At 36.1% G+C, this 12,328-nt stretch overlaps 1 protein-coding gene across 1 annotated transcript in view; it reads right to left on the bottom strand.

The window, feature by feature from the left end:
- Nucleotides 1–12,328, bottom strand: part of paxbp1 (PAX3 and PAX7 binding protein 1) — a 256,815-nt gene that overhangs the window by 159,057 nt on the left and 85,430 nt on the right. The window contains exons 5-6 of the mRNA XM_039744927.1: nt 11,767–11,870; nt 5,184–5,401 (exon numbers count right to left, since the gene is read on the bottom strand). Of these exons, the coding sequence (XP_039600861.1) occupies nt 5,184–5,401; nt 11,767–11,870 (322 nt within the window). The remainder of the gene's footprint in view (nt 1–5,183; nt 5,402–11,766; nt 11,871–12,328) is intronic.

Here is a 12,328-nt window from a genome sequence, read left to right as displayed (position 1 = left end):
CATTTTTTCCCCCCACCAGACTTTTTTGGGGGTGAGGTTAGTGTGTGAGTTATTCATTGTCTTCTTGGAGAGTCAAGGCTGGGGGGTATCAAAAGGCAGGGCCTGTTAAAGCCCATTGCAGCACTCCTTGTGTGATTTTTGGGTTAAACAAAAATAAATTTAATTGTGTATTGCATTGTTAGTTTCTGAGAAGTGCTGTTCCAGTTTCAAGTTAGAATACTGGCAAGTTCCATAGGTAACTCCTCTTCTTCCTCACTATTGCTTAAAGTTTGACGCGGGGATGTCCCCTATACTCTGATCAAATGTCATCACGTGACCCCTCTTTGATCGAATGTGCATGTATTGCATCATACTGCCGCTGCTCGAAGTTTCACGTGGGGAATCCCGCAAGCGCACCCCCGCCGAATAATTCTTACTGTATCATTTCACTGTCTGCAAATGCCAGAATTGACTAAACGCTCTATATATTGACCCCTGTGTGAATGGTTTAGGTGTATGTATACGTGTGACTAGTTCTGTAGACCTGTCCAGGGTGGTTTCCTGCCAGCACACGATAGCCAAAAAAAGGCATTTTCCTCACATCTGTGATCCAGCACTGGAAGAAAGTGGTATGAAAATGTACTGTTGTACTTAAGTTTATTCAAGCTGTGAAACACAAGAAAAACCAATAACAAAAAAATAATAATAAAAATGTACTAAACTTCTGTGGGCAACTGCAACAAAAGGCAGAAGATGTGTGAATTGCAGCTCATAAACGACAATGTAGTGTACAAAATGCAATTGCAACATCAATTGTTTCAAGGACTGGAATTAAAAAGTAACGGTTTGGATGAGTACATAATTTTATTTAAATAGTTACAAATTGTGTACTTGTTTCATAGTGAGATTATATCGTCAATGCTGATTTTTCATTGTCGACGCGTCAAACAGAACCTTCAACAGAGGCTCCAGTTACAACATTGGTTTTTGTAACTGCAATGCACTACATGAACGCCTGAGGGCAATATCGTTTGTTGTTGTTTGTCAAGACTGCACACAGTCCTACCAACTAAACAGAACGTCTGAGGAGAAGAAGAATGTAGAGAAAAATAAACGTGGTTGCAATGGTGAGTCGGATAGAGGAGGGGGAAGGAGATGGAAAAAAATTGAGACAAAAACTTTCTAAAGTGTGGGAGCACTTCACCGAAAAACAAAAAATGTTGATCGCAGATTATGCAAAGCAGAGCTTTCTTTTCACAGAAACCACCACAATGCATAAGCATTTGAAACGCAAGCATCCTGGAGCTGTAAGGCCGCTGTCTCTTGAGAATATATGCTGGCGCCGATAGTTAGCTAGGGTCAAATCTGGAGGGAAGGAAGAGACTGAGAAAATAAAAGTGAAAAAAGCTAACTTTTACAAGTAACAAATTTACACCCGATCTGTTCGTTTTCAAATAATATTGCATTAGCGCGATGATGTTTTCCGATTGGTACTAGGGAATCTATTCCCAGGCTCCCGATTACCGGGAGCCCCGGATTACCAGACATTTTTCATTCTCGCATTCCCAGAAATGAAACTGCTGTAATTCCTGGGAAACCGGGAACGGCCAAGCTTGCATATATAGCGTGTAAAGATCGATCAAGAAATAACAGAGTTATAGTTGAAAATAATTAAGTGGCACGGTTTTTTGGCCCACGGTGTAGTGTGTGGCCGATTAATTTAGTCAACAAAAGACCAGCAGCATTTGTCAGTCTCCCAGCTCCCACTAAGACTGAGCACAGTGGACTGGAAGGAGTCTGCAGCTCACTAATGCTGGGATGGGGCAGACTTCATTGACATGTGTCAGACAACAGCTTTGAACAGCAACTTGAAATTGCAATGCGTCAGTCTGTTGCTTCCGTATTAGCTGTGCCAAGAAACATGCCATCACAGAATGATGCTAAGAAACTGGATGCATCAGTAAAAGCTGAAATGGCAGTGTTTAAGAGCAATGGCAAGCGCGGGTATTGTTTACAACAAGTGCATCAGTATCTGATGACTGTGCCGCCTACTTCAGTGAAGGCAGAGCGTGCTTTCTCAGCGGCTGGCGTACTTTATCACGAAGGTGAGCTCTCGGCTGGACGACCGCACGATGGATTCAGACTACGAATGCCATGAATTACCCCGATCCACATGCTGTCAAATAAACGAACCACACGTCGTGGCTTCACCTCAGATGCTGACGTCCGAGGTTCGATCCCCGAGAGGGGGTGCAGTGAGTGTGTACTCCTGATGGGCACAGAATTAGGGCAAAACACATTGTTGCGTACTTTTTGCATTATTTGACAGTAAAACTTTCTATGATCTGCTACTCGCAACTGAAGAGGGCACTGAGGCGGATGTTTGCCGACGTGCTGACCAACCACAAGCATTACCTAGTAGGTAACCATCCGTACAATCAGATTGTGATTCAGACTACGAATGCCATTAATATAAATTACCCCAATCTACAGGTACATGCTGTCAAACGAACCACACATCGTGGTGCAAAGTAAAGAGGCTTCAACGCTGACATCCGAGGTTCGCTCCACAAGAAGGGGTGCAATAAGCGCCTGATGAGCCCAGAATTAGGGCGAAACACGTGTCACGTACTCTTTGCATTATTTGACAGTAAAAATATGCAATATTATATATATATGTATTTTATATATATATATGTATTTTTATATATATATATATATATATATATATATATATATATATATATATATATATATATATATATATATATCATTTTTAATGTAGGTGGAGGGATCATCAAGTAGCTCACAAGCCGAAAAAGTGTGGGCACCCCTGAACTAGATACATGTACAGTACTTATATTACAGCAAGAACTGCTTGTAGATAAGGTTAGTCTTTTATTGGCATCAACATATTGCAGTAGTTTTATTAAAGATAAGTGTCAGACATTCTAAAACCGTTCACATGTGAGATGCCCATGCACTTTGTCATCCCCAGGAGCCTGGGAATCCCAGGAACGGATTCCCTAATTAGTACTATTCAGGTCATACAATGATTTCTTTAAAATGTCACATGTTTGTCTCTTTATTTTTTACCCACGGTGCTATGCGCTGACAACAGAAGGCGTGAGCTTATTCAGTGCTAGCAGGAGCAAGCAGGTGGCCGGTTGCTTGTGCTATACCAAGCTTGACCTGGCGGCGATCAGAGCACATGTACTGTGCAAGGCATGTACGGGGTCAACTGAGAAAAGAAGAGCATTCATGGCTCACCTTGCAGAGGAACATTCTTTCCTCTGCATGACCTGGAGAGACAGGGCAAGATCGAACAAAAAAAAACGCGGTCACTGTTGCATCCATGCCACAATGTTTTCCGAAATGTACTATAAGGTCATAAAATGAATAATTCCAAATATCATATATACCTACATCTCTGTTTTTATATCAGTGCGGCTTTGACATCACGGGCCATAAGGAGCATATTAATTCAGCGTAAGCAGGAACACTCAATAAAATTGAATAAAAAAATCAAGTGCCAATGAGATAAAAATAAGGCAGATTCGCCAGTTTGTGTGTCAGCTTTTATCCATCCAGATCAGAGAATTTCCAGTTCAATTGTTTCAGAACACCACTCACATCTACAGTTAGTCCCAGTTTTATATAAAAAGTAACACCGTTATATCCCGGGGATGGGTGTTATGTGGCAGTAGTATGTATCGTGTTTGTGACAGAGAATAAAAGTAGAAAAAAAAAAAAAGGTAACCTTTACAAGTACTATACATTTATAGTGTCTGTTACAGACGCAAATCAAATGTATGTGTTTATTGTATAATATTAACAATAAGAAAAACTCACTACTCAATACGGTAAATATACAAGGCAGTCAGGATTGAATGAAGGACTCTTGATTATAAGTCAGCAATTCCTATCACTGCATCACAGAAGCTATTGTATCATCCTTAAACCTTTTGTGAAAGTGTTTATTTGATCGTTGGACTTCAGGCTTTACACATTATACAGTTTATGTCTACATTTTGTAATTCATTACTAAAATATGAAAAACGTTTCAGTTTTAACAATGTATTTTTTGGTTAATTTAAATGCAGTTTTTTTCTTTAAAGACTACGTGCACTTTAGTTTGTATTGTTTAATGTATTTTGTGATGGTCACACTAATATAAAAAATCTGATTATTTTTAAATTCATATGTTTCACTGGTTATTTTAATTTGATTATTATTCATTTAATCGTGTTAATGCAGAGACATCAGGGTGACATTCCCAGGTTGACAGACGTGAGCAGATGAGGTAAGACATGCACTGGAACCGAGAACAGGATGTGCGAGCACAGGTCGCAGGCATCAAAATATTTAGACATGAAATAATCACGACTAATTGAAAAATAAATTGAACGTTTAGTCAACTAACAAAATAATCATTAGTTGCAGCCTTAGTGTGTATTTTATTTTTTTTAAATACAATATAACTGCAACTACAGTACTTGCTCTGAGAGACTGTTTAGGTGCAAGGGACTTAATGTGTCCAGAAAGGGACAGAAAATTTCCAAAAACAAAAAGTTTGTGCCGAACAGTATAGAACTTTGCAGTGCTATGGAATATGAAATCTAAACCTGGTACAAAGATAGCGAATAGATTGGGAAATAAAAGAAAATTGATTCCCGGATTGTGCATCATAAAATGTCTTGGTCATGTACTGTGAAATCAATTTTTTTGGAGAAATTTCTAAAATGTCCAATTTTTTGCGCTTTATTCAGTTGATATTGGTGTGACAGAAATATTTCTATTCATAAACATACTCTTTTTATTTTTATTTTGTGTTATACTCATTACCCTTCAGCCATATGCAGCAGTTCATTATTGAGTATGTAATTTAGGGTATAAGAGGTTAAAATAAGATTTTAAAATATAGGGTGCCTCCCAGCTCACAGTCCTATTTAGCAAACCTACCAATGCTTTTCAATTCTTTGTAATATGATGTATTAAAGATATATGAACAAAAGTGAACCTTCCTTACAATTTCCCAATTTTACTACTATATTAAGTAAAATGGATGGGAAAATACTATTAGTATGAACTAAGACATAAGCTTCAAATTATTACATAACACCTCTTACATTTCCTCAAACTTTCATAAAGAAACAGTAGCTGCACAAGTGTTGCTATGTTTTATAGTAATAGGTCTACCATACCTGTCTTTCAGCCGTTTCTTTAATAAATCCATACTGATAGGAGTCATGCTATTACTACAAGATGTGTAACTTCCTGTACTCTCAGGCTTCAAAAGTTTAGGATCTTCTGCCCCATATGAACCGTAGGAGTAGGAAATTCCATATGACGAGCCATAGGCAGTAGCTTCATAGACATTTTGGTAGTACAAATTTGAATCTGCCTGGTGGTTGGTCTGAACCTAATCAATAAGAAAAAACATATGTATTTTTTCCCTGAAATATTTTTGTTTAAATTGGATTTACACAGAAAGACAAAGATAAAAATAATGTAGGATGACAATTATCACTTTAAAGAACTTCTTGTTACATAACATACATTTATATGCAAATATAAAAGTTTAACAAAGTTTGATCAAATATAAAGATCAACAACCAGTCATTAATATATTCTTTAACTGCATATTTCAGTATTGTTTATGGTCATCGCTGAAATGTGACAAATTTTTTTTCCTATATAATACACCTCTATGACAAAAACACATAAATAATTTGCAAAAAATCTAGCAGATGAAGGCTGGCTTTGAATAATAAAGAAAATAATTCATTTAACAACAAAAAACACCCCACAAGAAGACAGTATCATCAAAAAACTGTTTAGGTATAAAGACATTTTGAAAATTTCATATAACTAGGGTGCTCCGCCCTTTGCTCACTTCGCTCGGCAACCACTGGGTTTGGTCCTGTGGAAATACAATTTGAAGTGTTTTTTTCATGGGAATTTTTACATATGTATTATGTTCACTTTTTAACTTCAGTAAAAACAATATTAGGAATGAACTGTTGTTCAAGACCACATAGAATTTTGATTCTTTGTTTGGTCTTACAGCGTGATAATGCAACGTATAACTGGCTGAGAGTGAATATCGGTTCTTTGTCCGTTATAAATAAACCAACTTTTGCAAACGTTTGTCCTTGTGATTTGTTAATTGTTATTGTAAAAGCTATTCTCACGGGAAACTGTAAACGTTTTAATACGGCATACTCTCGTTTCGAGTTCATTCAATAAAAATAAGACTTTCTGATAAAACAATCTACTTAAGAAAGTGGGAATATCCAGTAGCTGGTGGCATTGTTTTCAAGAAGCTGCAGATTTCTGGCCATTGTGGATTGCACGTCATTGTAAAAGAAATCTGGCCGAACAATAGTTCTGGTTGCATCATGATATCACTGTTGCAATGCTCTTGGACTACCATGAAATGATGATGGCAATATTATTGCTTTACCTATTTTGAATTTGTCTAACCTATTGATATTTAAATTATGAATGTGATCAAAGATACCTTGCATATGTTCTGTTCTAAGTTTAGCGTGATTCGATTTAATAAAGAAGAGACGATTAGACGTGACTTTTATCCGAATAATTGTGTGGGTGTTATTCGTTTCTCTTAATGCGTTTGGTTTCGTATTGTACAATCATCCTGTTTTGCCATCTGGGAAAAGCAAAGGAAAGAATACAAGATCAGCATGTGGCGATGTATTACACATACATGACGAATCATGCTTTGCCTTTGGATATACACAAATATCTACAGATATTAGATACAGATATCTATATTTGATATCTATGTTTTTTCAAAGTATCATCGCTGACAATTCCTTACACGTGGGTTTATTATAAATCCGACTGTGATCTTTGGGATTCATATAGACATCCAAGATAATTTCTTTGTCAGTGTTTTGCTGATAACATGTAAAGTGCTGTATAATTTCTATTACGTTAGATCGTTTAACTCTTTTGATTCTATGTTTCATCGCTTCTCCGTGATCATAAATATACACCTGACCAAATTGTGGTTTGTTTCGAAATTAAACTTGTCGTAGCTGTAATTGTTGCGGACACACAGATTCTCATAGCATAAGGTACTCTTCCTTGATGGCAACACAAATTAGACGATCTACAAGTCTCCGACATAAACTGTACAGCCTTACAACATCTACATACTTCCGATATATCTTTGTCCAATATTCGATTTTTTTTTACTGGTCCATTATTTCACCTAGTAATTTCCATTTGTTTGCGTGAATGCGATCTTTACTCTCTGTTGTTTGACACCTTTGAATTGTAGTACAGTAATCCCTCGCTATATCGCGCTTCGATTTTCACGACTTCACTCTATCGCGGATTTTAAATGTAAGCATATCTAAATATATATCACAAATTTTTCGCTGGTTCACAGATTTCTGCGGACAATGGGTCTTTTAATTTATGGTACATGCTTCCTCAGTTTGTTTGCCCAGTTGATTTCATACAAGGGACGTTATTGGCACATGGCTTAGAAGCTACCCAATCAAAGCATGTATTACATATTAACTAAAACTCCTCAATGATATAAGATATGCTTCCCACGCGGTGCTTGATTGTTTGCTTTTCTCTCTCTCACCCTCTCTGACATTCTCTGCGCCTGCCTAAAGGAGGGGGTGTGAGCAGAGGGGCTGTTTGCACAGAGGCTGTTTGCCTAGAGGATACGGACGCTCCTCTACAAAATGCCGCTTTATCGCGGTGCTTCAGCATACTTAAAAGCACGTATTGATTTTTTGATTGTTTGCTTTTATCTCGCTTTCTCTCTCTCGACATTCTCTGCTCCTGATGGCGCTCCTTTGAAGAGAAGATATGTTTGCATTCTTTTAATTGTGAGAAAGAACTGTCATCTATGTCTTGCCGTGGAGCACAGTTTAAACTTTTGACTAAAGGGTGTTATTTCATGTCTAGAGGGCTCTAATAATGTTAACAGTGTGGGAGAGTTTATAAGGGCTTAAAATATATAAAAATAACCATACAAACATATGGTTTTTACTTTGCGGATTTTCATTTATAGCGGGGGATTCTGGAACGCAACCCCCGCGATTGAGTAGGGATTTCTGTACTGTCATATTTTTTAACTTGCTCTGCGTGTGCATCGCACCAAGGTTTGTTTTGAGCCTTTCAAATTCCACCGCTGTCAAAATCTGTAATCTGCTCTGCATGTGTATGTTTGGGCCTGCCTTTGTCTTATTTCTGAGCTCGTTAGGACCTTCAAGGTTTTCAATTCCACTTGTTCTGGGCTCATTATTACTTTCCTTGCTTAGGTCATTGTCTCACGGGAACATGCTTCCAACGGATGTCAGTATGATGTGACTTGACCGTGTTGCAGAAAGTGAAAGTGTTTCTCTGTCTCTATTCCAGATTACGTCTTGTTGCAAGATTTTTTTTTTTTTAATAGAGAGCCGTTATTCACCTAATTTCCATTTGTTTGCGCGAATGCAATCTGTACTCTCTACTGTTTGACACCTTCAAATTGTAGTACTGTCATATTTTTTAACTTGCTCAGCATGTGTATCGCAACAAGGTTTGCTTTGAGCCTTTCGAATTCCACTGCTTCGATCTGGCTTTTATGTAAGTAACATATAAATGTTAATGTTTCGGGCACATACACCGTCCTTTGTATGTAAGAGCCAGATCGAATGTTATTTACCTATTTACCTTTATTTATTTAATTACTTCCTACAGAGTAAAGTCACGAGTGGAGAGCTTCCCATGTACATATACAAAGTAAAGCAATGGCAAAAGTGCATTCTTGATCCGATGTAGAATTGTCATCCTGATTTGAGTTTACTTCCGTTATAGTGTGTCTAATTGAAAGCAGTAGTGTCAAGGGCGGGGCGGTTGGGGTTCAAAGAGTTGGGATCATGAACGCGGGTGACAGAATAAAACTGAATAAAAAATAAAAACCAAAGCTAACCTTTACAAGTATCATAAATTGTTACAGACTGGAATCAATTGTATGTTTTTATTCCAAAATAGTAAGAATACGTGAAGCTCACTTCTCAAAACGGATTAATCCGGGATTGAACCTGAGAAGTTTAGATTACCAGTCAACAGCTGATACAGTTGCGCCACCGAAGCACTTGTAGCAAATGCATGTCTATGTCGCACCCTAACGAAGGTCGTTTTTCTACACTTGTATTTTTGAATAAAAGCGCATTTGTTCTGTTATATTTGTACCTTTTGTGAAAGTGTATCTTTGATATTTGGAATTCAGGCTTCACACATTATCCACTTCATGTCTACATTTTCTCAATTACCAAAACATGAAAAATGTTTGTTTTAACAATGTGTTTCCATACATCATTGTAGACACGGAACACACATGAAATGCAAGTGTTCCAAATAACTATATAGTATTTATAAAAGGTGTCATTGACTTCTCATTCTATACAACACTAAGCAACTGACACGCAGGTAAACAGACTTGAGCTGAGACAACTGTGCGGGGTGGGGGGATGTGATAGCAGGCTTCTTGCTGTTTGCTGCTTATCCAGACATTTAGAGGTCAAAAGACGCTGATGGACAGATGCAAAGAGTTTTTTCGTAGGCAATTCTAGTGTAAAAGCAGCATCAACAAGAAATCAAATCAAATTAATAACATACTGAACAATTATTATAAAAGTGAAGTTGAATAAATTGGTCTTTATTATTGGTCTGAATTTAAAAAAAAACAAAAAAAAAAAAACGAGTATGAGTTCAGGTAAAGTACCATTTCCGGTTGATCGATTTGGTTCAAAAGTTAATACAGATCTACAATTTTGGTGTAACAACCACATGCCAAATTTCATCCATCTATCTAGTTGAGTTACCGTGTTTACACACACACAAAATTCCAAAAAACAGTATTTTCGAACTTGGGGAGGTCTAAAACGTCAAGATTCATCAAAATCTTGAGGTTGAATTTTTTCATGATTAATATACTTTCTCTATACTTCGTGTGCGAAGTGGCAGGTGAATTATGGTCAACAAAAAGCAGGCACCTGAGAAATTAACTGAAACATTACTTACTTGTGCTTTTTCTGTGCATACGGTAAATGTTTTGTTTATCACCACATTCCAGTTTCAGGCATCTGAATTACATCTTGATACACAACAAGTGCAAAGAAAGGCGGCACGTAAAATCGATTTCTATTTCACATGCTTTATGCGCGTATTCAAATCACTCAGTCACTGCAAATGCTGTGTAAACAGCTGCCCTCCTTGACCAGCCGCCGTTCACTGGAATATGTACAGGCGGCTGATGGTGGATGGCTTTCAGTTTTAGAGTTAAAAGTTATAAGGGATAAAAACTAACAGCAAGAATATTCATTTCGAAAATGAAAAATTATTTTAGTAAATTATTTTATTTCACTTAGTCTTTCCAGATACTTTAATAGTTTTGTTTAGTTTTAGTTTCTCTTAGGTTTTAATTATTTTATTTCAGTTTACAATTTTTTTTTTAAATAATAATTTTGATTTTAGTTTTCATTAACTATAATAACCTTGAATTGCACTAAGTTGTGATTTCTGAAATCTCATGAAATTGCAAGCACATAACTTAATTCAGACTGAGGTGTTCAAATAGCTTATGTAGCACTATATGATCATGGATATCATTAAAGGGCAGTATTTAATTTTATTTTTTAAATTGTAATATTTTAATAAGGTCATGACACTGCTTAACTCTCAATATCTAGAAAGGATTTATGATGTGTTGATAACAGTTTAATGCTCAACAAAAGGAAAGTTCCATATTAAGCAACCATTGGAAAAAAACAAACTGCGATGCACAAAATAACCTTATTGTTCTTTAATGTATTTACTTTTACATTGTAGATAGGTTATGTACATAATCTACAGTATAACTGTAAATGTAGCAACTTTAAACATCAGAATATTTTTACAGAAGGTCCAAAGTTATATATTACAAAAAAAAGTTGTCTTTTCAACTCCAAACCCCATTTTCTTATTTGAAGACAGAAAAAGGGTAGAATTAAAGATACCCTTCCTGAATATACAAAGGTATATTATATTATATATTTGATACAAAGGTATCAAAACTTTTAGCATCCTTGCTTAAAATGTCTGTTACTGAGAATAGTTAAGCGAGCAGAAGATGAACTGATCACCAAAAGACAAAGTTAAAGATGACACTTTTCATCATTTTATGCTAGATTAGTGTATTGTACAGTACAATGAAAAAAGAAAAGAAGCAGAGCACCATGCAAATGTTCGGGTACCACAATATATCTGAGGGTTTCACATAACTTTTATCAAGATCTTAAAGAGACCTTAATTAGGAAACCCCAGGGGATAAAATTGCAAAGCTATATAAATTCGGACTACTCAAACCTTGTTCCAAAAATAAGTAGCTGCCTAGCACTATGAAAAGTAACATACCTGATGCTCACAAAGCAAAGGAGGCTACAAGAAGATAGAAAACATTTTTCAAGAACACAACAGCAGGTTAGAAAAATCTGCCCCAAAATGCAATGTGAAGATCTGCGTTTCAGAAAAGCGCTGTCCATCATACTATTGATGATACAAGTTAAACATTCAAAAACAGATCTGTAAAATACCACAATACTGTATAACTAATTACCAAGAAGAAGAAAAAAAAAAATGATTACAACTTAATGTCAGTTTTTGCTTCAAATAATTTTGTTTCTTTTTAGGAGTATGAGATGGGAAACAAGCCACGCTCAAATTTCTAAATAAAATTATTAACAGCCATAGACATTGAGACTTGCATGAGCTTACCTGAGGGATGCTAATTCCTTTCCTAATTTGTTCTTGTTCCCAGCGATTTAATTCTTCATCTTGTATACCTGCATCAAGAGCCTCATCATCACTTCCTTCAATTCCTATCATTGTAAAAGAAAGTTATGAAGTTACATTTTACAAAGAAGTGACACAAAAATCAATGCAAGCTCAAAATTGTACTTTCGAATGAATGCTACACAAGGACAATTTCACAAGATCTTCACCATCACCTAGATAAGATGTCTGCATTCTCAATGAAATTGGCAGATAGAACCCCTATGAACTAAACAAAAAGCAGGCTTGAAGAGACTCGTCCTCATCAGTATCTGCATCCTTTACTTAAGAATCATTTCATAGGACTGTTTTATAATTGATTTCCTACTTTTTGCTACTATTGCTTTTACAGTGTTGTACTGATATAGCTGTATTCCAATAAAAAGTTTACATTGTTTGGTGTAGTTTTCAGGGCACCTAGTGCAAATGTTTGCCATATATATATACACATATATATATATATATATATATATATATATATATATATATATATATATATATATAT

Source organism: Polypterus senegalus, chromosome 2, assembly GCF_016835505.1.
Source record: "Polypterus senegalus isolate Bchr_013 chromosome 2, ASM1683550v1, whole genome shotgun sequence".
In the NCBI taxonomy this organism is placed as follows: Eukaryota; Metazoa; Chordata; class Cladistia; order Polypteriformes; family Polypteridae; genus Polypterus; species Polypterus senegalus.
This window is presented reverse-complemented; position numbering and strand designations above follow the sequence as displayed.